Source organism: Carassius auratus, chromosome 6, assembly GCF_003368295.1.
Source record: "Carassius auratus strain Wakin chromosome 6, ASM336829v1, whole genome shotgun sequence".
In the NCBI taxonomy this organism is placed as follows: Eukaryota; Metazoa; Chordata; class Actinopteri; order Cypriniformes; family Cyprinidae; genus Carassius; species Carassius auratus.
Genome location: NC_039248.1, coordinates 17,774,158 through 17,799,401, shown reverse-complemented (window position 1 = coordinate 17,799,401; position 25,244 = coordinate 17,774,158). Strand labels below are relative to the sequence as shown.

Genomic DNA, 25,244 nt, shown 5'->3' with positions numbered 1-25,244 from the left:
TGTGGATGCTTGTTTACCTCGAGCCAGTGTCTGTGTGAGTGTTTGCTGTGAGACTGTGTCATTTTGGAAGCGGTCAATGGAAATTGTTAGTGTTTATGTTATTTAAAGTAGTGGATAGAAGCACAAGTCACCTGGTGCCATGAATTATAACCGAAACATCCACTTCACATTGAATCAAAGCCACTATTACGGTCTCGTGGTAAAGAACGAAAGAGATTAATTTTATAACAAGTGATTGTGTTACCATTTTATCGAATTGTTTTTAATATATAAATATATATATTAATTTCAAATGTACAGAACAAGAAGAAATTCCGAGTGAGTTAATACAGTAAATCCACTGGGAATAATGATTGCGCCCTCTATTGGGTTGTAAAGGTAATTTATCATTTACTCACCGTCATGTCGTTCAAAACCTGCAGAACGTTCAGGGTCCAAACAACATTGAACTCCATTGACTTTCACTGTATGGAGGGAAAAAAATAGAGATTTTTAATATATTTATACGTGTGTATTCCACAGAAAATAATTATTATTTACAGAATTAGAAGAACATGAAGCTAAATGAAGTGTAAATGAGTAAAGGATAAAAGTTTACATTTTGGGTTGAACTACGCCTTTATGTTTAGAGCGAGACTTTCAAGAGCTTTATGACTGATTTCCATCTTACAAGAAGTCCATTCAGCGCAAAAGAATTACATTCGGAAAGTTATGACCTTTTAAAGCAACAGTTTTAACTGTTCAAAACAAAATTATCAGGTGCATTCTTGGCCACAGTTCAACCATTAAGCAAGTCGAGTGTTGATTAATCTGTCAGTTTGCCCTTGACTTAGTCCAGGGCCCCAAGATTCATAAGATACTTGCAATCAAAAATGCTTTTCCTCCGCAAGCGAAAGAGTAAACGTCCACATTGCCAAATTCCTCAGTGCTGTTTGTTGAGCTTTGCAGGCCTAGTATCCAGGGTTACGGAATTTTGATCGCAAAACCGCTGGACCGGAGCCCGGCAAAACATATTTCCAGCACTTGCTAATCTGAGGAAGGGAAGAAGGAGTGAGAGAGAAAAAAAAAGAGACACATTCCAAAACAAATTAGATTTAGGATATTCCTATTCCCTCCATTTCTCAAAGCGAGGGAGCACATGTCTCCCACTCAGTATCACTCCGTTGGTAATATATGAGTCTGTGCTCAATAACAGCCTTTGGCTATTTCCATGTGCAGGATCCCACATGGATGACATTAACATTCCATCAGTTTCTCATGTTGAACGTGTGCGTTGCTGTAGTATGTGTTTGTGAGTGTGTGCTGTAAACGGTCAGTCCTGGCACAATCTGTGCATTCTTGGGGTGAAACTGTACTGAATCATTAAAGAAAGCTATGATAGGCCACATAGGTGGAGACTTGAGAGAAAGCTTGTGTGTTTGACGTCAACTTTACATCTCCGCTGTGGAACACGATCTGATCCCATCACATGTCCAAACAGCCTTTTCCCCAAAGCACAAAGTGTCGAGGAAATTAAACCATTCACACAAACTCGAGCTCTTTTAATTCAACCCTTACAACACAATCATATCAGTAGGTTTACAAAAAATATGTTTTTTTATATATATGTTAGGTTACTGTGTACATAAATATTGATTGCATAAGAAAGGAAAATTTCAAAAAGGCACAGCAAAGCAGTATGGATGTCTCAAGTGCTCAAAAAGATAATGGTGGTGGACGCAAGAGGCCATATGAAAGGTCAAAGGTCAAGGTCAAAGGTCAAGGGAATAGGGAGTGTATATGTGGTCATTTCTTCATTGGTGACATAATCATAGAGGTATTCAGCACTTTTGGGACAAAAGTTGTTTGGCACTGCTTTGGTGTCATTTTTGCTGCACTGATCGTTTCCAATCATGTTGCAGCTTCTATGAATCCCGACTAGCTGCCAGAAGACATTCTTCTTCTCAAATAGAAATGGCCATAGAGAAAGATCATCACCTGTACATATCTCTGCAAGTTCAGATCAAGGCCCTCAGTGGCTATTTGGGGGCTGCAGTCCTTGCCCAGGTATTCGGAGACGGTGCTGGCGTTTTCCTGCTTCATGGTCTGAATGTGAGCGTCCAGTCTCTGAAGCAGCTTTTGAGACCTTAGCGTTTCCTCCTCCACAAACCGTGTAGTCACTGAGCTATTTGGAGATCCAGTGGAGTCCTGGAGGAAGAGGGAGGAAACGACCATTAAGGATGTTGTGCAAATGCTACCGTGGGCAAGCATTCTTATAAAAGCAGTGTGTCAAAAAAATAAATAAAAAAATAGTATACTATAGTATTCCCATTCTTGGGGCCCATCTGGAGTATATTGTGTATATGGGTTAATGGCAAGTAACAGTGTCCACAAAATATTGAAAAAATATTGTTTAAAGCATGTCCCAAAGTCTTATAAATAAACATTCATGCTTGTTTCCTAACAAATAAAATAAAAAGTTTGACAAGTAAACAAGTGTTTTTTTCTTCATTGTGATACTTAGACATTTTTTTGAAATGAACAGATGGAGACATCATGTCACTGACCCATATCTCTATTACTGACCAAAGGCAGAAAGTTGTCTACTGAGCTGGAAGCTTGAGCTTCCTCTCCATTAACCACCGCGCTGAGAAGAGCTGCCATTCTGTGGGCTTTACAGCTTGAAGATGAAGATGAGGCAGACGATGCAGAAGAGTGGGCCGGGGAACCTGCCATCCTGCTCTCTTGTGATTGGCCAGTTCGTGACAGATTCTCAAGCTGTTTGAGAAGCATCTGTATTTGATCCTCATAGTCTCCATGGCCTGCAGCACCTCCCAGTGTCTGCGCTGTAGATCCTCATCAGATCTATGACATCACACAACAAACACAACAACATAATGCACTTACATACAGTACACTACCATTCAAAATGTTGTGTAAAGTGACTTTGTTCTTGCATTACGCATTTTACATTTTGCATTAAATTGATCAAAAGCAACAGTAAAGTCATTTATATAATGTTTGTAACATAAATGTTTTGTGTTTTTTTATTTTAAATAAATGCTGTTCAACTTTCTATTGATCATAGAATTCTGAGGGGAAGCAGCACAACCATTTTTAGCATTGATAATAAAAAAAACCATTTCTTTATCTGCATGTTACATTGATTTATTAAGGATCATGCGACAATGAAGACTGAAATAAAGGATGCTAAAAACATAGCTTTGCCATTACAGGAATAAATTACATTTTAGAATATATTAAAAAGAAAACAGCCCTTTAACAGTAATAATTTTTCACAGTGTTACTGTTTTACTGTATTTTTGATCAAATGAATTCAGCCATAGTGCATCAAAATACTGATCCTAAATGTTTAACACTACTGAACAGTTCTCCATCACCCTTCTGACATACAAACAAAGAGAAAATGTAATGAGCCATGATGAAGCTTGTAAAATTCAAGTATGGAAACAAATAATCTTCCTTGCATCATAACTTCATCTCTCAGTTTGCAAAAAGTAACAAAAACCATGTTTATAGTAAGTCTACGCATTGCAAGCATTGTTAAAGGTTAAAATACACAATCACACAACTGATTCAAAAACACAGTCAGACAATATTGTCTACGAAGTACTTTGTCCAAGTTTTAAAGCATCTCATCACTCATAAACTCAGCCGCCTAAAACACCCAGGGGGGCTCAGCAAACCTTCAAGGGCCTCAGCATGATTAAAAAGTCTTAAAATAAATTCTTTATTTCTATTAAATAACATTCAGTTCTTGTTCTGGTTCATTAATTTAAATTATTGACATGGTCAGATCTGTTCATGAAACAAGCTCTTTGAAAACACACAGTATATTCATTATACTAGCAGAAATCATGAGGCCGTTGAATACTGGACAGCAGGAGGCCTTTTAGTTAAAAATATTGAGAACCACTGCTGTTACAAACAGAGGGACCAATAATTTTTTCAAATGATGTTAATGCAGATGCACTGAACATTATTTAAATGTACACGTTTAAAGTAAATTAAGGGTTACAGAGCAAAAGAATGACTCGACTCTCTGAAGAAGATGAAGATGCTGATTCTCAAGCTGTAGAGTTTCAAGATGGACCTGTGTCACCTACAAAAACCAACATTCAGTTTATTCATGATATAATAAACAAGCACTTTTGGGGAATAAATAGCAGGTGATACTAATCTGGACAGGTTGAACCTTGAGTTTTGATGCCCCCCGCTCTGCTCGCTCCACTTCTGTCCATAACTGTCGCTCAATACTGGAGGCGGAGCCAGTGAGCATGGCAATGGTGATGTCATGCTGATGAAGTTCGCTGGTTAACTGAGACACCTCCATCCTCATTCCCTCCAATTCCCCACAAGAGTCTGTTCGGCCCTTTCAAGCTCTGCACTTCACTATGGAGTTATGGAGTTTAAAGAGTTCAATTTGACCCCATATGGTCATCAGTAATTTGTACATACAGTATTTATAAATCTAATAACTCTCATTGTCAATCTCATTTCGCTCTGATAATACATTAAACCTCAAACTGTAAAAAGCATATTGCTTATTGTGCGTACACGTTTGATTTCAGCTGTACAGAGAACGTGTTCCTCCTCCATCTGTTTCCATTCATTTTCTCATCTGCTCATCTCTGCTTTATGCTTTCTCATGCTCTCCAACCTGACAAAACAAAATAGAGTTCAAGGTTAATATTCCAGAATAAGCTTTCTATTATTAGTTGCTGCTGCTGTATATTGTCATGAAGAGACATTTCAAAAACATCTCACTTCTCTCAAAGTCTGATGACCTCAGCTTTCAGGTGATTCTCACACGTCTGCGAACTGTTTAACTTGGCTGTGACTTTCTCCAGATCTTGTCTAAGGGAGGCCAAGTTTGGAGATAAACCATGTGATGCTAAACATTCCTCTAGAGACCTATACAAAGAGATAAGTGATTTGTTAAGCATGGTTGCATACTGACATTGATACCTAGCAAGTTACTTTTGGACCATAGTCAAATGATATATCGTACATTGATATTTAAAAAAGGCAGATGAAAATATACCTAATGACTTCTTCTTTTGCTTGCAGAGTTTGGTTAATTCGGGTCACTTCCCATCATAATTCTGCTGCTGGATTCCTGTACTATGTACAATCTGATCCTGGGCATGCAGTGTGGCCTTCAGCTCATCAAAACCTGCAGAGAATATTGTTAACATTATTCAATTATTTGATATAAAATAGCATTTAGTGCTTTGCTCAACTAATAATGCTTCAGCTATTAAACCAGCATCTAATGCTGCCTTAAAGTGATGTTGGAATATTTATATTCTTAAAATAAAATGAAAAGCAAAAATTACAAAAAACAAAAAAGCGATCAATACAACTTTTGCACTATATTTTTTGTATAACTAAAGTCTGAAGGTTTATTTTGTGTGAGAAACAACCCCAAAATGTAAGATTACCAGAGGCAGACAGAGTACACAGCTTCATTACTTGAGTAAAAGTACAAATACCCCTTGCTAAATTTTACTCAAGCTCAAGTAAAAGTACTGCAGTCAGATGTCTACTTAAGTAAAAGTACTGAAGTACTTGTTTTTAAAAGTACTTGAGTATCAAGAGAACATTTTCTAAATATTGCATTACTACTGCCACAGTGCTTACATTTATGTACAGAAAGATTATGGTTATGGATAGAAATGTAGCAGAGTAAAGAGTACAATATTTGCCTCTCAAATGTACTTGAGTAAAGTCATGAGTACTCCCCAAAAATGATACTCGAGTAAAGTACAGATCCCTCAAAATTGTACCTAAGTACTGTACTCAAGTATATGTACTCCGTTACTGTCCGGCTCTGAAGATTACCCACTGCCGTAATAACATTTCCCTTCAATGGACTGTTAACTGGAAACTGTGCACCTGTATCAACCTGATTCATGAGTAATTATTACATTTATTAGATTCATAAAGACATGGATAAGTAATCAATATGTATTGAGCAGTTTAATCCAAGTCCTCAAAAGAAACATGATTGCTTTAATTGATGAAAAGATTTATTTTAGGCTTTTATGTAAACATTGGACAGCATATGGACATGCATATAAACATTGAAATATGGTAAACATTAGTTCTTGTGCGTCAAGGAAGCATGTTCCTTTGTTCTATATATGTGCATAGATCAACTTAATTACATATATATTACATAAAGTGAACATATCTCTTAAGAAGACTGAACTTCTTGATTCATATGGATCACTTTTACAAAGCCTTTATGTACTTTTTGGACTCTCACTCAAAAATGATGAGTGAATATTTAAAAGTATTTTCATTTGTGTTCTGAAAATGAACAAAAGATGGGTTTTGTGACAACATAAAAATTAAGAAATAATGACAGAAATGTCATTTTTGGGTGAACTAACCCTTTAAGCTCTCAGGTGGGATCTCCCCAGGTAGCATATACCTCCTCTTCCTTTTGTTTCTCATGCCACACCACACTGTGCTCTCTGTGTTCTAAACACCACACTCTGCACTATGTTCTAAAGTCCACCTCTACTATTCTGCTGTTCCCTGAGGGAGTCTCCCAGCTCATCCTGAAGCAGCCGAAGTCTCTCCAGTTCCAGTTCTTGTGTCTGTAGGCTGTCCTGAGCCCTCTGCAGCTGAGAGCGCAGCCGCTGCAGTTCCCCCTGCTCCGGTGTCTGACCTACACCCTGAGACATTTCTCACATATTAATATTAAAAAAAAAACTTGAAAAAAAAAAACAGTTGTGAGCTCATAGCTATGTATGAGCTACTTTAACCAGTTTTTTTTTTTAAATGTCACGCTTTATTCAGTTATCAGTCCTGAAATAAAACCCTTTTAACCATACAAAGTCTACAGCATCATATCTGATACACAAATATTTAAAGCTCACAAATTATCAACATGACCAAAACTTTGCAGATTATTTGATTATCCATAAATATTTTTTTTTTAAATGTGAGAATCAAATAGAAAATCCATCAGTTTTTTTTTAGTTTTGATTTATTTGTACATCTCAATCATTACAGTATTGCATTGTTCTAAAATGTTAATAAATTGTTATTGAAAGATTCCTAATTCATATTTATATACAGTTTTCAAAGTAATAAAATGCATCAAACTATAGAATTCTGACAAGCTTTCCCTTACGAAAGGAAAATATATTTACCAATATATTTCTTAAAATATATTGTGATATATTGTAATATATTATTTTCCCTTTTAATTTTCTAATATATTATATATTTGAATACATTTAATAATATATTGATGATACATATATTATATAATATGTTGCAAAATATACAAATGATTGCCGCTTTCAATATATTGCAATATATTGGAAAAAATAAATATATATACGAATATATGCCTAATATATTACATGATATTTTACAATATACTGCAATATATTTTTGTTTCATAAGGGTTCAGAATTTCATCGTAAATTTTGGTTATATAAATAATCTGCCGATAGCTAAAGAAAATCCTGCATTCACAAATAAATGTTCAATGAACTTTAATGCTAAATAAACAAAAATGAAGTCAACTTAATTGTCAGCCAGTCTCTGTATCACTAACTTGTTTTTGGGGCAGGACAGTTCAGTCCTGTCCTCCTCTCTGCTCAGAGCTCCTTCTCCTGCCTCTTTCAGATGCTTACACTGCAGCTTTTCATAGCTGTGTTTCACATCACATCACATCACATCCTACAGTGTGTTTCAGATAAATACTGTGAGTATAACAATAAAATATACAGTACTGCTGCTATATATATATATATATATATATATATATATATATATATATATATATATATATATATACGTATATATATATATACGTATATATATATATATATATACGTATATATATATATATATATATATATATATATATATATATATATATATATATATATATATATACGTATATATATTATAGTAATACAAGCTAATGGTACATCTTTTACACGCTCCAGCTGTTCTTCATACTTCACGATCAGCTCTCTTGTTTTCCTGCTTGCATCTCGTCTAGTTGTTGCCCCAGAACATAAGACCATGCTTATCACAGCTAGTGTGAAAAGTAACTCAAGCATGACACCTAGTGGAATGCAATCTCCTTACAACATAGACAATGACTTAAGACATGGTATCTGCATGATGCGGTCAAGACGCAAATATATATATACAAAGTACAGACCAAAAGTTTGGACACACCTTCTCATTCAAAGAGTTTTCTTTATTTTCATGAATATGAAAATTGTAGATTCACACTGAAGGCATTAAAACTATGAATTAACACGTGGAATTATATATGGAATTATATACATAACAAAAAAGTGTGAAACAACTGAAAATATGTCATATTTTAGGTTCTTCAAAGTAGCCACCTTTTGCTTTGATTACTGCTTTGTACACTCTTGGCATTCTCTTGATGAGCTTCAAGAGGTCGTCAACTGAAATGGTCTTCCAACAGTCTTGAAGGAGTTCCCCGAGAGATGCTTAGCACTTGTTGGCCCTTTTGCCTTCTGTCTGCGGTCCAGCTCACCCCTAAACCATCTGGATTGGGTTCAGGTCCGGTGACTGTGGAGGCCAGGTCATCTGGCGCAGCACCCCATCACTCTCCTTCTTGGTCAAATAGCCCTTGATGCCTTCGGTGTGACTGTACAATTTTCATAGTCATGATAAATAAAGAAAACTCTTTGAATGAGAAGATGTGTCCAAACTTTTGTCTGTACTGTATATATAGTGATTCAAAAGTCTGAGATCAAATAAATATTTTTTCCAGAATTAAATGTTTTTTTTTTTTTTTATCAGCTTAATAATTTAAGTGCAAAGACAAATTTAAAAATGTAATATTAACAATTTAGTATTTGGAATATCCAAAACAATTTGATAATGTTTATTTCAGATTTTTCAAAATGTTTTTTTTTCAATTTTAAAATTTGATATTAACACATGAACTTTCAACATAATATCAGACTTTTGAAACCCATGCAGTAATTACATTATAATGATATGAGATATAACATTACTGAATTTATATAATATCATACAATTTAAGGCAACATTATTTGTATCTACATTTTAATCTAATGCATTTATTAGTCAGTTATACTGATATTTCATTATTTTATTTTGTAATTAGATGGTGAAGCGCATATTTTCAACATGATATCAGATTTCTGGAATAATTACATTTACATTGTAGACCCATTAAGTAATTAACTATTAATAACATTAATATTCTTTTAACAATTTAATGTGATACAGAATTTGCCAATTTAATATGATATTATGTTAATTTAAGACAACATTAAAAGCATGTAATTGTCTGCATTTTTATCTAATATTCAGTCAGTTATTCTGATACGTGTCATGTCTGGCTGATCTAACAAAATGAAAACAATACCTAAACGATATACACTAGTCAACATTTGAACATTTTCGATCGGCTTCAAATGTTGACTACTGTATTATGGTAATAGTGTCAAGATCTTGATATGTCATCACAGAATCCTATGCAAGAAATACTGACATAGCAGTCAATCAAAATAATCAATGTAGCTTTACCAACAATAGTCCTCTCCTATCTAATATGTCACATAGCTCATGCTCATAACAATGCTCACACAGAAGCATTCAGTCTAGTCTACTCTAGTAGTCTATGCAGTTCACCTGCTGCAACCCCTTTTCCACTAACAATTTCAGCATTTGGAAACCACCCCTCTGGAGCTCCAGCAGCATCATCACCTCCCTCTCCCTAAGGGTCTGCCAGGGGCGATGAACAAGAGACAATACACCACCTCTGAGCTCCTCTTGTCGAGCAGAGCTCTGGTGACTGGAGTTCCTCCTGCGTATTCTGCACACGCAGCTCCATGGCTCGAACCTCTGCCTCCCATTCATGCTGCATGTGCCCCACCGCGATGTCAATCTGCCGCATCAGATCCTGTAATTCCAGCTAGAAGGATGACAGGACAGAACTGAGGAGATGAACGGCAGGGGGAAAGTGTAAACCCAAGTAGAGCAAATAGTGGATGCTGTATGCAAATGCAATAACACAAGTGAATATGTGGATTGCTCAGAATTTGAATTCTGCCATGTACCTGACATCATGATCACGGAGCATGCTCAGAAATTCCTCCATCATTTCTCAGTGATCTTCTGTGTACATACTTAATTACAAAAGATCAGTACAGCATGCCTGAGAAAAAAAAAAACATGATCAGACATGATGGGTGTAAGCATTCTGACAAAAAATGTGTCTGCATAGAGATTAGTTTCAAAGGAGACCTACAACTATAACAAATTCCATTGGTGTGCACTGATATCATTGAGTTTATATTTCAAGTTGATTTCTGACTTACTGAGACTTCAGAATCAGCCATAAATGTATTTAATTGGTAAAATATATTAACAGAAATAGAATGAGTCGGTGGTGTTCTAATAATAACGAGGTATTGAGTGCTGAGCTATTATTAGAAACTGAATACAATGTGATATAATTAGGTTGAAAATTGATTTTTGTTATTTTTTCACACCAGGTCTTACGTTTTTTTTTTTTTTTTTTTTGGTTTGTTACTAATAAATCACTAACGTTAACTAACTTGGTTAACAATTGCCTAAGAGTGGAGAAATAGTACGTACATTTACTTTACTGTGTTTGCACAGAAAGTGAATGTGCACTACAATCTTTGAACTCGAGATAAATTTGTTTAAGTTTATTTTTTTTAAATACAAACCTCACTTACAATTTCTGAGACACTTGACATCATGTTTGTCAGCTGGGGTTGTAGAGGTGACAGAAACACAACAGTTGAACGCAAACAACCAAGAACATCACAACATAAGAGAACAGAACAGCCACTCTGCCTGAGCTTCCGCGGTGTCACGTGCTTCACAGTACGGCTTCTCATTGGACGTGTTTGTACAGTATCAAAGTCCCTTTCAAGGATTTATTTTTCTATGTATTTTTCTTATACAGTCTATGGTATTTTAATAATGTATTTATATTGTATTTAATAGTATTCAACATACCCTGATTAATTTGCTTAGAATTTGGGATAGTGCAATTAAATGCTTTTTAAATGTAAAACTTATTGAATATAACAGACTGTATTTAGTTGTCACAGAAGCAAAAATAACTATATTTATTTGTTGTATGTGTTTTTACGCACTTGTTGTATTTATACATTTGGTTTAAAAGATTATTTTACACGAAGGTGTAATGTACATATAACATAACTAATCTTTTTGCTGACTGCCTGACGGGCACAGGAAGAGCAGTCCGCAAAGGACTGTGGGTAATTTATTCGACCATGAGGTGTGTTGACATCTTATGATGGATCAACAGAGTAAGCTTTAGTAGAGAATGCGAGAGCTTCAAAATATTAGTTCACCCACCGATTATTGCATACGGATACCAAGGTGATTAGGTTACAGCAAACAATAATATAATAAACTTCAGCTTTATTAATACAAGAGTGTTTACAATACGCATGTTTTTGGTAACGTTAAGTAGTTAACGTTAGATAAGTAGATATGGATACAAAGTATGCGGATTTTCCTGTAATTTATATTTACACACAATTGCCATTATGTTACTGTAACGTTCATTTAAAATGTACTTTTAAGTTTGTCGTGTAACTTACATTCTGAAATGTGGGAAGAGCTCAACCAGCTCTTGCGTCTTGCGAGGCTCATAAGAATCGGTAATTGTTGTTTTGATGCTGCTCAGTAGAGTAAATTTGATATGCGTAGATATAGCGTAACTTAAATATAGCAAAAAAAGAAATTGACTAATGGTAAGCAACTGTGACTATGTAGGTATGTATTGTCTCGGGTCATAATATGTTTTGCACGAGGCTCGTTGGTCTAGGGGTATGATTCTCGCTTCGGGTGCGAGAGGTCCCGGGTTCAAATCCCGGACGAGCCCATTTTTTTAATTGTCTGTCTACTTAGAGTAATAAAATAGAATGTCGTCTACCTTAGCGGTGTTTCTTGTGAAAATGACTGATGCTACCTTCTCGTGCTTTCGGAATTACCGTAAAAACGAGTTTCATGATCGGAAATTATACTCGAACGCCTCTCAAGTCGCATTTACTACTGGGGAAAACGGAAATAATTTTGATACCAGAGATTCCGAGGTGGACGGGTCATAATCTTTAAACACGGTGGAGGGGACAACCTTTTTCCGGTGCCAGTGCTTTGTCTTGTCGCCAAAGTAACGTTAGTATAGTTATATGCTAGATGTGAACGAACATCCGAAGCATATTGTTTGTTGTACAAACATTGAAATACGCATGTATTTGACCGAAATTTCAAAATTGTAAGCAAACTGCATGTGTAACGTTAGCTCGGTGAATGTTTATGATAGTCAACCAGTGCGATGCTATATTTTGTTCTTTTCGACATCAAAGCACTTGATTACAAGCTCGTAATCACTACTTCCTAAATGGGAAATATGAAATTCCCGATAGCATGTGAAGGCAGCATAAGTACGTAGCATTAGTGACAACGTCCCTGACTGACGCGTGTAGATTCTTATGCAGAGTACTAACAACAATATTTGCGTCTAATATCAACGAATAATTTAGTTAATCAGAATAACTTCGACACAGCATTATAATTAAAATGCATAAATATTTGTGGAAAACTATTGTCAATGTTTTAGGAATGTTTAGATGTCATGAACACAGTCCATCCTCCAGGTGGCTCGTTGGTCTAGGGGTATGATTCTCGCTTTGGGTGCGAGAGGTCCCGGGTTCAAATCCCGGACGAGCCCTGTTTTTTTTAGGTGTTTTTGTGAGAATATTTGTTAATAGTTCTTGGTTATTATACTGGAAAGTATAGATACTAGTATATAAGCAAAATACAGAAGACTATTTGGTGGAGTCATATTGAATGTAATTGTAATTAGAAAGGCATATGTGACCCTGGACCACAAAACCAATCATAAGGGTCTGCTGAATTAATAATCTTTCCATTGATTTATGGTTTGTTCGAATATGACAGTATTTGAGATAAATCCATCGGAAAATCTGAGTCTGAGAGTGCAAAAAATCTAAATATTTAGAAAATTGCCTTAAAAGTTCTTAGCAATGAATTTTATTAATAATTTTTTTTTAGTAAATTAAGATATATTTGCTGTATAAGAAATTTACCGTATATCTTCATGTAACATGATCTTTAATTAATATCCTAATGATTTTGGGTATAAAAGAAAAATCTATAATTTTGACCCATACATATTGTTGGCTATTGCTACAAATATACCCATGCTACTTATGACTGGTTTTGTGGTCCAGGGTCACATTTGATCAGATTACAGATATTATAATTATTACATTATCTCATTTTATTCATTGCATTTCTTTATGTGCTACAGAAGACATTACTCCCTCAGGGGTTTTCTTTATGTCTTCGCAAGTTTTTCCTTGGCATTTCCTTTAAACATGGAATTTCTGAACTCACAGGAAATCTTAATGATTCTCTGCAATGATAGCATGTAGACAGATTTCTGAAGAACTAGTGAGATTTGCTTTGTCTGGCAATAGGGGAGGAGAAAGACATGTATCACCTCCCCCACGACTCCACAGCCGCTTTAAAACACGAGGCGGTTATTCACACTGACAACAGAGGCAGCTTGCTCTCATTCACACACCAGTCATTCTCAATCAGAGCTCATCTCCTGACAAAGATCTGCGAGGATTTACGAGTTATTCTTCTGTAAGTATATTTCTTGATTTCTTTCTTTCAAAACTGATTCTGATTTGGACTAAAACTAGTTGAGTGATTTTGCAGTGTGCTGTTTAAGATGATAAAGATAGAACACACTGTTTAGATGGTTTGTCAACACAAGTCAAGTTACACTTTGACTAAGGATGTTCTCATATAATCTTTTACTTGGCTATCACTAAAAAGACAACAAAACCAACTACACATATAACATTATGTCAAATTATGCTTTGTTCTGAAATATTCTATCAATTGAATATTGTATTGGTAAACTGAATTTGTAGATGTTCTCATGGTAGCAGAAACCAGAGATCTTGTCATTCATTGCAGTATTGTTTTGTCTGCAATGCATTGGTACTCAGAGGTCGAAGGAGGTCAAACTAAATTAATATTATATTCTGGACTAACAGGTGGTCTGCAGCATGAGATGAATAGTCAGTGGGGGTCGATCTGGCGATGGCTTTGCCATCTGCTTCAAGATTTTAAATGTCACTTTTCTGAGCTTAAAGGGACAGTTCACACAAATCTGAAAGTTCTGTCATCATTTCTAATAATAAGGCATTACAAAAACGAACAAACAACACTGGAATATGAATGGAATGGGTTTGAAAGTTGCATATTATTTTCTTGTTTTTGCAGATTACGCGAAACAGTTTTCAGTTTTTAGTCATGGAGGATCAGGAATGTGGGGTCTGTTACCTGCATTACTCCCGCATCGACCGCGTTCCCAGAACCCTCCACTGCAACCACACATTCTGCACCCCCTGTCTGGAGGCAATGGGGCAGCACAGCAGCGGCCTGCGCACCATTCGCTGTCCCTTCTGTCGCCAGGTGACATGTGTGGGCCAAGGGCTCAGCTTGCAGGAGGCTCTTTTTGTTAACAGCCAACTGTGGGACAACATTTGTGAAGAGCAAGAGGAGGAAGAGGACGAGAGAGAGCAGGAAAAGGAGAAAGAGGGGAAAAACACTAATATGCAGGCGCTGCCCTCATCCCAGGCTGAATGGTGAGTGGGTCACTTTAATTTTATTGATTGATTGATTGATTGATTGATTCGATACTTTTAAGGGAATTTAATAAAGAAAAGGTGGATGCAACCTGATGATATAATTAAGGAAAAGTCTTATTACAACAATGAACTAATTAGAATACTATCAGAAAATGTGCACCTGTTGTTATGTGTGATTCTGTTAGTAGAGCATTCAGTCTCGAATCCCCGATCACATTTTATACTTAAAGAGAAACCTTAGAGTGTCTGTAGCAGTAGCTAGAAAATAATCCTGAGCATAAGAATGAATGCATTTGTGTTCCCATTCATACCTAACTTCCTCTTGTCTCTGGTTTTAGTCAAGTGCCAAAACACTGCGGATCCAAATTCCGACTCCCAGCTTTCCTTAAGAGAATGAATTTGTCCAGCCATCCTGAAGAGAGGATTGTTCCCACCTGCAATATGTGAGACTTCATCCTTCTGCATTGATCAACAGCAGTTCGAAACTGCATTTTATAAGCAGTGTGAAAGATTAAAAAGATAGTTCCCCAAAAAATGGAAATTCTGTCATTTACTTACCTATATGTTGTTACATTTTATTTCAGCTGAGCAACCTGAGGGTAAGTAAATGCCTGAAATTTCATTTTTTGGGGTGAACTGTCACTTTAATGGCATAAAAATAATTATTCAGGGATCGGAATACTATCATGTACACAAATATTGTAACATTATTGGGATTGAATAATGTTAACGATTGAGCATTTTTCAGTCACACTCACTTTTACCTTTGTCTCTCGACACAGACAGATGATGTCATGGCGAAGGCTTTCATCAGAAGAGATTATTTGAAAAGTGGAATGGACCATAAACAAAGGATTAACAATAGAAACACTAGACTTTCCGTATGTTTTGCTGCTGTCGTTAAAAGTGTATGCCATGTTCTAATTACGCCTGGCATACTGAAAGAGCTGGAGCAACAGTCGGTCCTGGAAAAGGTTGTTTAAATGAACCCAATCCCCTCCATGTGCTTCTGTGACTGAATTTTCCAATTGAATAGCCACAAGTCTGAATCCCGCTCCTCCATCTGAGGGGAAGTTCTCATTAGGTATTCCACCTTTAATCCGTCCCAGCGGCTGAGGCCGGGCTTGTTTCAGCTGTCCCGAGAGAGAGAGGGTCTCAGATGGCATCTTCCCCTTGAAACATCTCCCCCATGTCTCAAATGGACTCTTTTAAGTTATTATAAACTTTGTTATTTATATAATTTATAAATGCTTGTAAATAAAAAATTCTGATTGTTAAATGTCGTTGGTTTCTTCTTAAACAGCAAATGTTGACATCCTGTTTTACAAGGCTATATAGAGCAGGGTGCTTCAGACGGTCTCACTTTTTATATAAAGACACATTTGTGAGATTAATGTCATTATAAAGAAAATGTTGTTTTCAAAGAATAAAATAAATGCAATACCTAGACTTTTACTAAGAAAAATTATATGAAATTAAATTCAATTAGCATTTTATAAATACAAAAGAAATGTATTCCAAAATAAAAATCCTTAAATTTCATTAGTTTGAGCTCATTTTACAAAGCAGGTTTTTTTAAGATCATTTAATGAGCATTTAGTGACTTGATGATGATTGAGGTCATAGGGTAAGTGATTTAAATAAAACAGCTTCCATCTTCAGCTAGATAAACATGTTGATTACATACAAAATACAGAAGTATATTTCATGCTTGTGACATATGGTGATATTCCCTGTAGTGAGTCGGCAAAAGAACAAAAATACAACGCTTTTTTGTCAATGGATTATATAAGCTTTTCATTAAACACTTGCCTTCTTTTATGTTTTGACTATTTTGCTTTACCAAAGTTTCCCATATTACAATTAGCAAAAGATGTGTCTCTATAAACGCACCTGCACGTGCCATTTTCTGAGAAAATCTTAAATAGCAATTTGCTAACTCTAAAGAATGATACAGAAATAAACAAAAACAAAAACTCAAAACATTTCATAGGAATTCTTGATGTGAATTCCTGGAAAGTGAAAGAATAACAAACTGTAGGCCTATCTTTATATTTCCTCAGAAGGCTTCACGTGCAGATCGCACAGCCAAAACAAAGTTGTAAAACAACCATTAAGCTGTTATCATATTCCGACAACAGATCCTTCTACTACTGAATGTGGTAGAATCAAAGAACCATGTGCTATAAAAATGACTATCCATGAGGCCATTCAGCAGTCTCTGTCTGTGCTGTTGCTTCACAGGTTCCTGTAACACAGGTCCAACAGACAACTGCTGATTTATGAGTCTCACTAACATTGATCAGAAGTCAAACAGAAAATGTTCTCAGTTTCAATAATGAGCGTGAACTGGTTTAACCTATACACCTATCTAAATCTGTTTTGAGATGTATTGGATTAAGCTTTGACTTGTTTTGACAAGTCCCGCAAAGGTTTCACGTGTAAAAATATACAGCTTAATTGGACAGCTATAATTTAAGGCTCTTTCCTGATGTTTACTATTCTTGAGAAGACAACCTAATAAAAATAGCTTCCTGTACGTTTGTGTGTGTATAGTGATATCACGATGCCTGCATGCATTTATTTGATGAAACATAAAAAGGTCATATTGTGAAATATTACTACAATAACAATATTACTTACAATCTTACTCTTTTTACTGTGTTTCATCAAAGAAATGTTGAGACTTTTAAAAATATATAGAAAATGCCAATTCTTATTCCAAACATTGATCATACACAGTATATTAAGTAGAAAATAATTTAAAAAGTAAAGTAAGAATAGTCAATACAATTTTTTTTTTGGTAATAAGACACTTTTATTGATTTTACTGATTTGGACCAACATGCTAGACTTCTATACAGTGTGAATGGTAAAGCTAGCTCTGAATCAATCAGGCTGGCTCCGCTGAGCTAAAACATATACACAGGGAATGGCTGCACCCTTAAAAGCATAATTCACGCACAGACATTCACCCAAGGCTGATGTAGCGTGGTGTCAATCACAATGACTTCCGGTAGTACAGGTACACTGACTATATGATTTCATACATCTGCACCCTATTAAATTCAAATGAGAACCTCTTTTCAGAAGACAGAAAACGAAATGTAAACAAAACCAATAAATAACCCCATCCAGCTTCCGTTAAGTGACATCTTTTTTCCGAAGCTCTGGGTGATGTGAGTAAGCATTGGCACAGACAGATCTCATTTTCCCTTTAATGTTTCAAACGATCCAAAAATAGAAAGCAAAAGGGTTAAACTGTGCTGCAATTCAGTGGAGTTTACCTTCCATTCCAACTAAAATCTGCTGGATTTAGTAAGAAAATTGTGGCATTTCTACATTTTGGGGGCGCTAACGTCATGTGTTCCTACTCACAATTCCTTGACGTCACAAATAGCTAGTCGCGACTCGTATCTGGGTTATGTGAAGCAACTTTACAAATAATTTATCTGTACAGCGACCCTCGGGAGACTTTCACAAGAGAAGAACGCTACAGTTTGAACTCTAAAGTGGTTTCAAGGACAGAGACGTTTGACAGCAATTTTGAAACATTTACATCTTCCTTTCTTGAAAAAGTGCATTAAGGATTCACACTAAATACATTTCAGATAAATTAATATACTACACAATCTGTGTCCCCCTGGTCAGTTCACTACAATTTACTGGCCCAAAGAGCAGCTGTGGACATGAGTGGGTTCCTACACAAGGCAAACACTATAATGCTGCATAATGCTAATTCTTAAAAGTGAACTACAGTTATTTTTTGAAGGAATGTCCTATCTTTGCATTTCTGATATTAAAGCCTGTTTGAAAACGACAGCTGATATATTTACAATAGAACTGGACTGTTTGATGAATCAGTGTGGAAACTGCTAGCGTGCAAATGAATTATTCTAATCAATGAAAAATGAATGGCCTAGTTTAGATGCATGATTTGCTTCTGTCATGTTTTTAGTCTTCCGACTATCTGCAATACACTAAATGAGCTAATTTACTTAAAGAATAAGAAACATTCCACCTCTCTTGATATCAGGTTGTTTGCACAAGCTGTTTGCTTTCATTCCGAACAGGAAATTCTAAAGAAAAAATATGTTGTAAACATTCAATAAACCGTGTAATTAGGACACAAACTGTACATAAACATAGCAAAAAAATCACACATAATTTGGAAAGGTTTTAAGGGATCTGAAATGACACATTTACACGAACTTAAAATTTCAAGTTTTGTCACAGCAAGAAAAAAAGGCTAAAATAAGTTGATTTCATGAAATGCATCGAGATTCACATAATCTTGTGCACAGTAGACAGCAGGATTGAGATGATACTTTTTAAAATGGCTAACATGCATGTTTTCCATATTCTGTGGGTTATTAGTTGTTTGGATTGCCCTCTTTCCTTTGAAATCCTGCTTATTTTATGGCAAAATTATAGAATTTTTTCTGTATGCATCTGTTTCAGTGCTCATCCTTGTATACAAAAATACAAAACAAAGAAAAGAATCTAACTCTCTACATTTTCAAAAAGTATAATGTTGGACATAGTCTACATTTTTGTTGATTCTTGCCCTTTACTTTTCGAATTTTTAGGATTTTTGGCAATTTTGTAACTAAAGTATACTATTTTACAATTGAAATTGATGTAACACTGATTCCAACCAGTTACTAAAGTCAGATGGGAAGGCCAAATATCCAATCTGAAAGCACAACTGGAGGCTAACCAAGAGGAAGCAACACAACAAGCATGTGGTGTAGATGATGCTGTAAATCAGATGTGAGCGATTAACAGGAACATCCGCCCTCGGTAGTTGGAGGCTCCTGTGGTTTGTCCAATTTAATGTCAATCACTGGAGATTGCTGTTAAGGAATAAACACTTCAATACATCAAGAATTTACATCAGAGAACGAATGTGAACATAAAAGGTGAGAAAAAAAATCAGCTATAAGCAAAAGAGATATAATGTTAATGATCCTTTATTTTTATTCTTTTTTGTGGAAGACTTTTAATATTACATTTAATGATCAATTATAAAACGAATATAAAGAGTAGGCTTTTGACCTCTCCCGACATTAGGAGAATTCCAGCCATAAATGCTTCTGTATTTGATATTTTTGGCACCTTTATATCTACGGAAGGCTTTATACACAGCATAACATAACACAGAAAACATTGTTTTGGCATATTAGCAGATAAGAGCTGAATATTATGTCAGTATTTATTTTTTATACACTTTTATTCATTTTCGTTATTGTGTGGTGATGTCTGCCAGCAAAGGGAACGAGTGCCATCTAGTGGTCATCATCCGAAACGCAAGATAACGCTTGGAGCATTTCTTGTGAAGTGTCTTTCCTTACAAACAGACGAATTTCCAAGGAATGTAAATTGGTGTTCCTGAGAGGTATGTGGGTTTAGTGGGGGTCTTATACTTGTTCAGGCATTCCAGCTGCTCCTGTTACGCTGACTTGCAGAAATGTAATGTTTGAATTCATGAACAAATAGCGAAGTGGTGAGTGGTCTGATGTCTGCGAGTGTAAGTTAGTTTGGTTAATGGCGTCCGCGTAAAATGATTTGTTTAATTAATCTAAATCTGTCGCATTAAGCTTCATCCATATACTTTTATCATATGAAACCAAATCAGAGCTTTAAACAGTGAGGATAGCGTGTTATGTGTCTGTCAGAGATGTGTTTGAAATGCGTTAAAGGCTCGCTGTCTACACTGGGTTCTACTGTGTTTCATTTCCCCAAAGTGCAATTAAGGTATACTGTATGAATATTAATTGGGTCACACAGACGGTGCTCTGTAACCTCCTGAGAGCAAGTAACATAATTCATTAGTCATGACTTTCTCCATTGTAGGTTTCGTTTACATGTTGAATTAATTAGCAAACACCCCAAAATGTTTCAGCCAGTATCAAAACGTCACATCAATTTATTAATATTAAAGGGGTCATAAGATGTTGCTAAAAATAATGCTAATAAATAATTGAACCACTGATGGCAGATGGACTATTCTGACGTTGTCTTTCATACTTTTTGTAATTTTTAAATTATAGTGTAATTTACTTGGCAGTCAGTGGGACAGTCACAAGCCTCCCAGTTTTCATCCTAAATATCTTAAAGGGTTAGTTCACTCAAAAATTTTAATTATGTCATTAATGACTCACCCTCATGTTGTTCCAAACCCGTAAGACCTCTGTTCATCTTCGGAACACAGTTTAAGATATTTTAGATTTAGTCAGAGAGCTTTCTGTCCCTCCATTGAAACTCTGCACAGACTACTATCCATGTCCAGAAAGGTTAGAAAAACATCATCAAAGTAGTCCATGTGACATCAGAGGGTCAGTTAGAATTTGTTGAAGCATCGAAAATACATTTCACCGTCAACACACTCACAACGCAGAATAAAGTTGTTATTTTTGGACCAAAATGTATTTTCGATGTTTCAACATATTCTAACTGACCATCTGATGTCACATGGACTACTTTGATGATGTTTTTATTACCTTTCTGGACATGAAATGTAATAAATTATTAATTATTCCCATAATAATTAATAATTAACAATTCCGTCTGGCCCGAGACTAGAACCCACGACTCCCAATCGAAGGGTTGTGGGTTCTAGTCTCGGGCCGGACGGAATTGTGGGTGGGGGGAGTGCATGAACAGCTCTCTCTCCACCTTCAATACCACGACTTGGGTGCCCTTGAGCAAGGCATCGAACCCCCAACTGCTCCCCGGGCGCCGCAGCATAAATGGATGCCCACTGCTCCGGGTGTGTGCTCACAGTGTGTGTGTGTGTTCACTGCTCTGTGTGTGTGCATTTCGGATGGGTTAAATGCAGAGCACAAATTCTGAGTATGGGTCACCATACTTGGCTGAATGTCACTTCACTATTCACAATAATTAATGAGTCCTCGTAACACAAATAAATAATTTTCAATGAAACCATTGAGATTTCTGCTTCTGGATTGCAAGTCCACGCAGGCAAAACTTTGCCACCTCAAAAAAGCTTAATCTGTGTGTATCTGCTTGACATGTAAGACCCGAGCACACTGAACTAACCCTTTGGTTTGTTCTAAAAATGTTCAACTTCAGTTGTGAAGTTTGTAACTCAAAGGCAGAAGTGCTCCTAAACAACGAGTAGCCTAATCTGACTAAACTAAATTCAGGAAAATGTGTAAATTAACTATTATGCCCCTTTTTACAAGATAACGTATGAGGCTCAGGTGTCCCCAGAGAAGTTTCAGCTCAAAATACCCCACAGGTAATTTATTATATCATTTTGAAAATTCCTATTTTGAGTAGAAGCAAAAACAACAAATGCCAGAAGCTGGCAACAAATTTGTGTGCATTCTTGTTTATTCTTTTTGTCTTTATGATTTGAAGTGTACTGCCTTAATGTTTCAATGTTTATAGAGTTTAATAAAAAAAAAAGTAAAAAAAAGACTGTATAAAAGGCTGTACCCTATCGTTCGTTCTTTTGTCACGTGACTCCATTTTGGCAAATCTGAGCTATACACAGATGGCGTATGCTCCGAACTGCGCTGAAGGGTTGTTTGCTTTCAAACCAAAGCGTAAATACATGTAAAAAACGTATCCTTGTGGCTCGGCTGATACAAAAGAGCGTACACCATCTGCATACAGCTCAGATGTGCAATAATTGGCGCTATGCTGATTTGGAGAGACACAGAGGAGAGGAATTGTTGAATAATGTCATTATTTTTTGTTTTCTTCATGTACAAAAGGTATTGTCGTCACTTCATAACGTCACGGTTGAACCACTGATGGCAGATGGACTATTCTGAAGACACTTTTCATACTTTCCTGGACCTTGACACTGGTATTTATTTGGCAGTCTATAGGACAATCTCAAACCTAGTAGTTTTTATCTAAAATATCTTAAAGTGTGTTCCAAAGACGAACGAAGCTTTTGTGGGTTTGGAATGACATGGGAGTAAGTGATTAATGACAAAATTTTCATTTTGGGATGGAGTATCCCTTTAATGACCGGCTTGTACAACCTAATAAGTTTAGCTCTAGCAGAAACCATGTTTCACAACACTATATTTTCTATATACGGATACATCATATCATACTGGATCAATTTTAACTTCGTTTTATTGTGCTTCCAAACAGAGTTAAACCTTCAGGCAACCAACTGGGAATGAATGGTTTGGATACTGCATTTTAAAGTTGTCTTACCAGCATCAGGACACATGATCGGATTGCATTTAAAGCTGTAACATTCTCTTCAAATTATACTTCTGGACATAACTGTATTTATTATGAAATTACCTAAAGTACCTCTACTACACACAAGAGGACCCACATTTTCTGCCTCTACTTTGTTCTTCATGTCTGTATGGATACTCAGTGCCTTAATATCTCTATAGCTCTTTGCTATTATGACTGCACACATGCAAACATACACCCCACGCACAGAACACAATTATACACACTCTGCACCTGCAACAGGCCCAAAAACAAACAATCCTTGTCATTCGATCTTACTGGATTGGAAAGGTATCCTATTCTGCTGCAAAAAATATTCACACAGATAATGAAGAGAGAAATGTTTCTTGTTACCATGGCAATAGACTTTCCACTGCCACTTATAACAAGTGACTGAATGTGACAGAAAACGTAATGAGAGGAAAATAAATTGGCCTCAGAGTGGACCAAGGCCAATATTTGAATTTCATGGTGGAAATAACATGAATGAGTAATCGGGAAGTATAGCCATCAAAACCTCACCTTTGTAAATGAGACTTTACTCTGTCAAATGAATTAAACAAAATAAATATTAGATATCAACCGACACAACTGTGCACTACTGATCTATATGATCACTTAGAATAGTCCAGCTCTATGCTGATACACAGCTGCCGTACAATGAATACGGCATACTTTATGTACTTTGGAAGATTCTAAGGTCAATACAACTTTAAAAGAAAAACACCTGTTAATGTCAAAGGGTGTGCATCCCATCCAGCTACAGTAAAAGTTGTCTACTTTGTAACAAAGATAAAAGCGGTTACTGACAATCACCATGTGTTATATGTGGTGAAGTATTAGCTGCTGCGATTAGTATAAAAAATTGTAGTTTTTATTTAATATATATATATATATATATATATATATATATATATATATATATATATATATATATATATATATATATATATATTAGGGGTGTAACGGTTCACAAAATTCACGGTTCGGTTCGATACGATACACTGATGTCACGGTTCGGTTCGGTTCGGTTCGATACGTTTTAGATACAGCAAAATGTAAAAACATCTCAACTTTTCAGAATGCCGCAAGCGCACCGCGGGTCATGTGACAAGAACCAACCAATCAGCTTCATCCTTTCCCGTAACAAGGTTGAGAGCTCAGCCAAGATGAAGGAACAGCTGATCATAGTTGTATATGGATTGCAATTTTGAAATAAATTTAGTAGCAGAGCTACTGCAAGCGATTTTTAGAGCTGCAAATCCATTTATCCTTCGCTGAAATTTCCGCGTCTCATGGAGAGAGCACGTCATTGTTGCTTAGCAAAGACAGACGCCTCATGAGCGCTTCTGCCCGAGCGCTTTGGAAAGGAGGAGAAAGACGCGCTTAGCGTTTTCCACGCGTTTTTAGGAGCGATATGTGAACGGCCCCTAAGGCGCTCGCTCACTCAGCACGCGCTGAAGGCTCGTTGCAAAATGTCTAATGCATTTAACAGACCAGAAATATAAGATCCTAAAATAACCAACAGGTCTGGTGTTTGGGTTGGATTCCCTGTAAGCTATAGTGTCTAAATGCTGCAGGGATAGTTTGCTGCGTGCATGTTTCTCCTTTTTTCGTCTTTTCCCAGATAGTACTGACGCATATATCCCAGATATTCCCGCTTTATATTATTCCTTTTTTTTTTTTTTTTTTTTTTTGTAATCCCGCTGGTGTACCCTGTCATGTTGCAGATGCGACATACCGTTGTTTTTTTATCCACCACTCTCTTGCCATCACCATTATAGCTTAAAGGGAATCCAAATAGCACCCAAACACCAGACCTGTTGGTTATTGGGGGATCTTCTCATTTCTAGTCTGTTAAACGCATTGGCTATTTTGCAACGAGCCTTCAGCGCGTACTGAGTGAGCGAGCGCCTGCTGAGTAGCCTAACATAAACATATAAGATGGTGTTTTTTTCTTCTTCGGGAGTGTCAGGGACGTTGCCTGTTACGTTGTTTGGGTTATTGGGCTACCTTGTTGAACGCATATCATTATATTTCTATCTCTCTCTTTTTTTTTTTTTTTTTCCAAATATAATTAATTACTCCAACGAACCGTTCGGTATACATAATGCGTACCGCGTACCGAACCGAAATGAAACACTGTTTTAGGAAAGGAATGGAAGGCATTTAATTTCAAACCTGTTCACTTCTGGCAAAAATACCAGTCCATAATTCATAACAATGCTTCCTCCAATGAAAAAGTACACCCCACTGTCATCCTCACATCAA

General features: G+C 36.2%; 2 protein-coding genes, 2 non-coding genes and 1 pseudogene across 6 annotated transcripts in view; 3 read left to right on the top strand and 2 right to left on the bottom strand.

Moving 5' to 3' along the window:
• Nucleotides 1-611: 611 nt before the first annotated feature.
• Nucleotides 612-12,059, bottom strand: LOC113105169 (centrosomal protein of 63 kDa-like; annotated as a pseudogene).
• On the top strand, nt 11,335-16,020 carry LOC113098982 (E3 ubiquitin-protein ligase rnf168-like). 3 transcript variants are annotated; one of them, XM_026264043.1, is made up of 5 exons: nt 11,335-11,424; nt 13,554-13,725; nt 14,374-14,738; nt 15,080-15,184; nt 15,524-16,020. In XM_026264043.1, exons 3-5 carry the CDS (start codon nt 14,404-14,406, stop codon nt 15,567-15,569), a joined length of 486 nt encoding a protein of 161 aa, XP_026119828.1. In that variant the 5' UTR covers nt 11,335-11,424; nt 13,554-13,725; nt 14,374-14,403; the 3' UTR covers nt 15,570-16,020. The 3 variants fall into 3 exon arrangements, with proteins under 3 accessions (XP_026119828.1, XP_026119836.1, XP_026119822.1); XM_026264051.1 differs by lacking the exon at nt 11,335-11,424 and adding an exon at nt 15,326-15,340 and having other exon boundaries at nt 11,655-13,725; XM_026264037.1 differs by lacking the exon at nt 11,335-11,424 and having other exon boundaries at nt 13,099-13,725.
• On the top strand, nt 11,861-11,932 carry trnap-cgg (transfer RNA proline (anticodon CGG)). The gene has a single exon. It is a non-coding gene; the product is annotated as a tRNA-Pro (tRNA).
• Nucleotides 12,710-12,781, top strand: trnap-ugg (transfer RNA proline (anticodon UGG)). The gene has a single exon. It is a non-coding gene; the product is annotated as a tRNA-Pro (tRNA).
• Nucleotides 16,021-17,534: 1,514 nt separating the features above from the next.
• rab6ba (RAB6B, member RAS oncogene family a) overlaps nt 17,535-25,244 on the bottom strand; it is a 75,375-nt gene continuing 67,665 nt past the window's right edge. Inside the window, exon 8 of the mRNA XM_026264014.1 lies at nt 17,535-19,587. Within this exon, the coding sequence (XP_026119799.1) occupies nt 19,523-19,587 (65 nt within the window). The 3' untranslated portion in view covers nt 17,535-19,522. The remainder of the gene's footprint in view (nt 19,588-25,244) is intronic.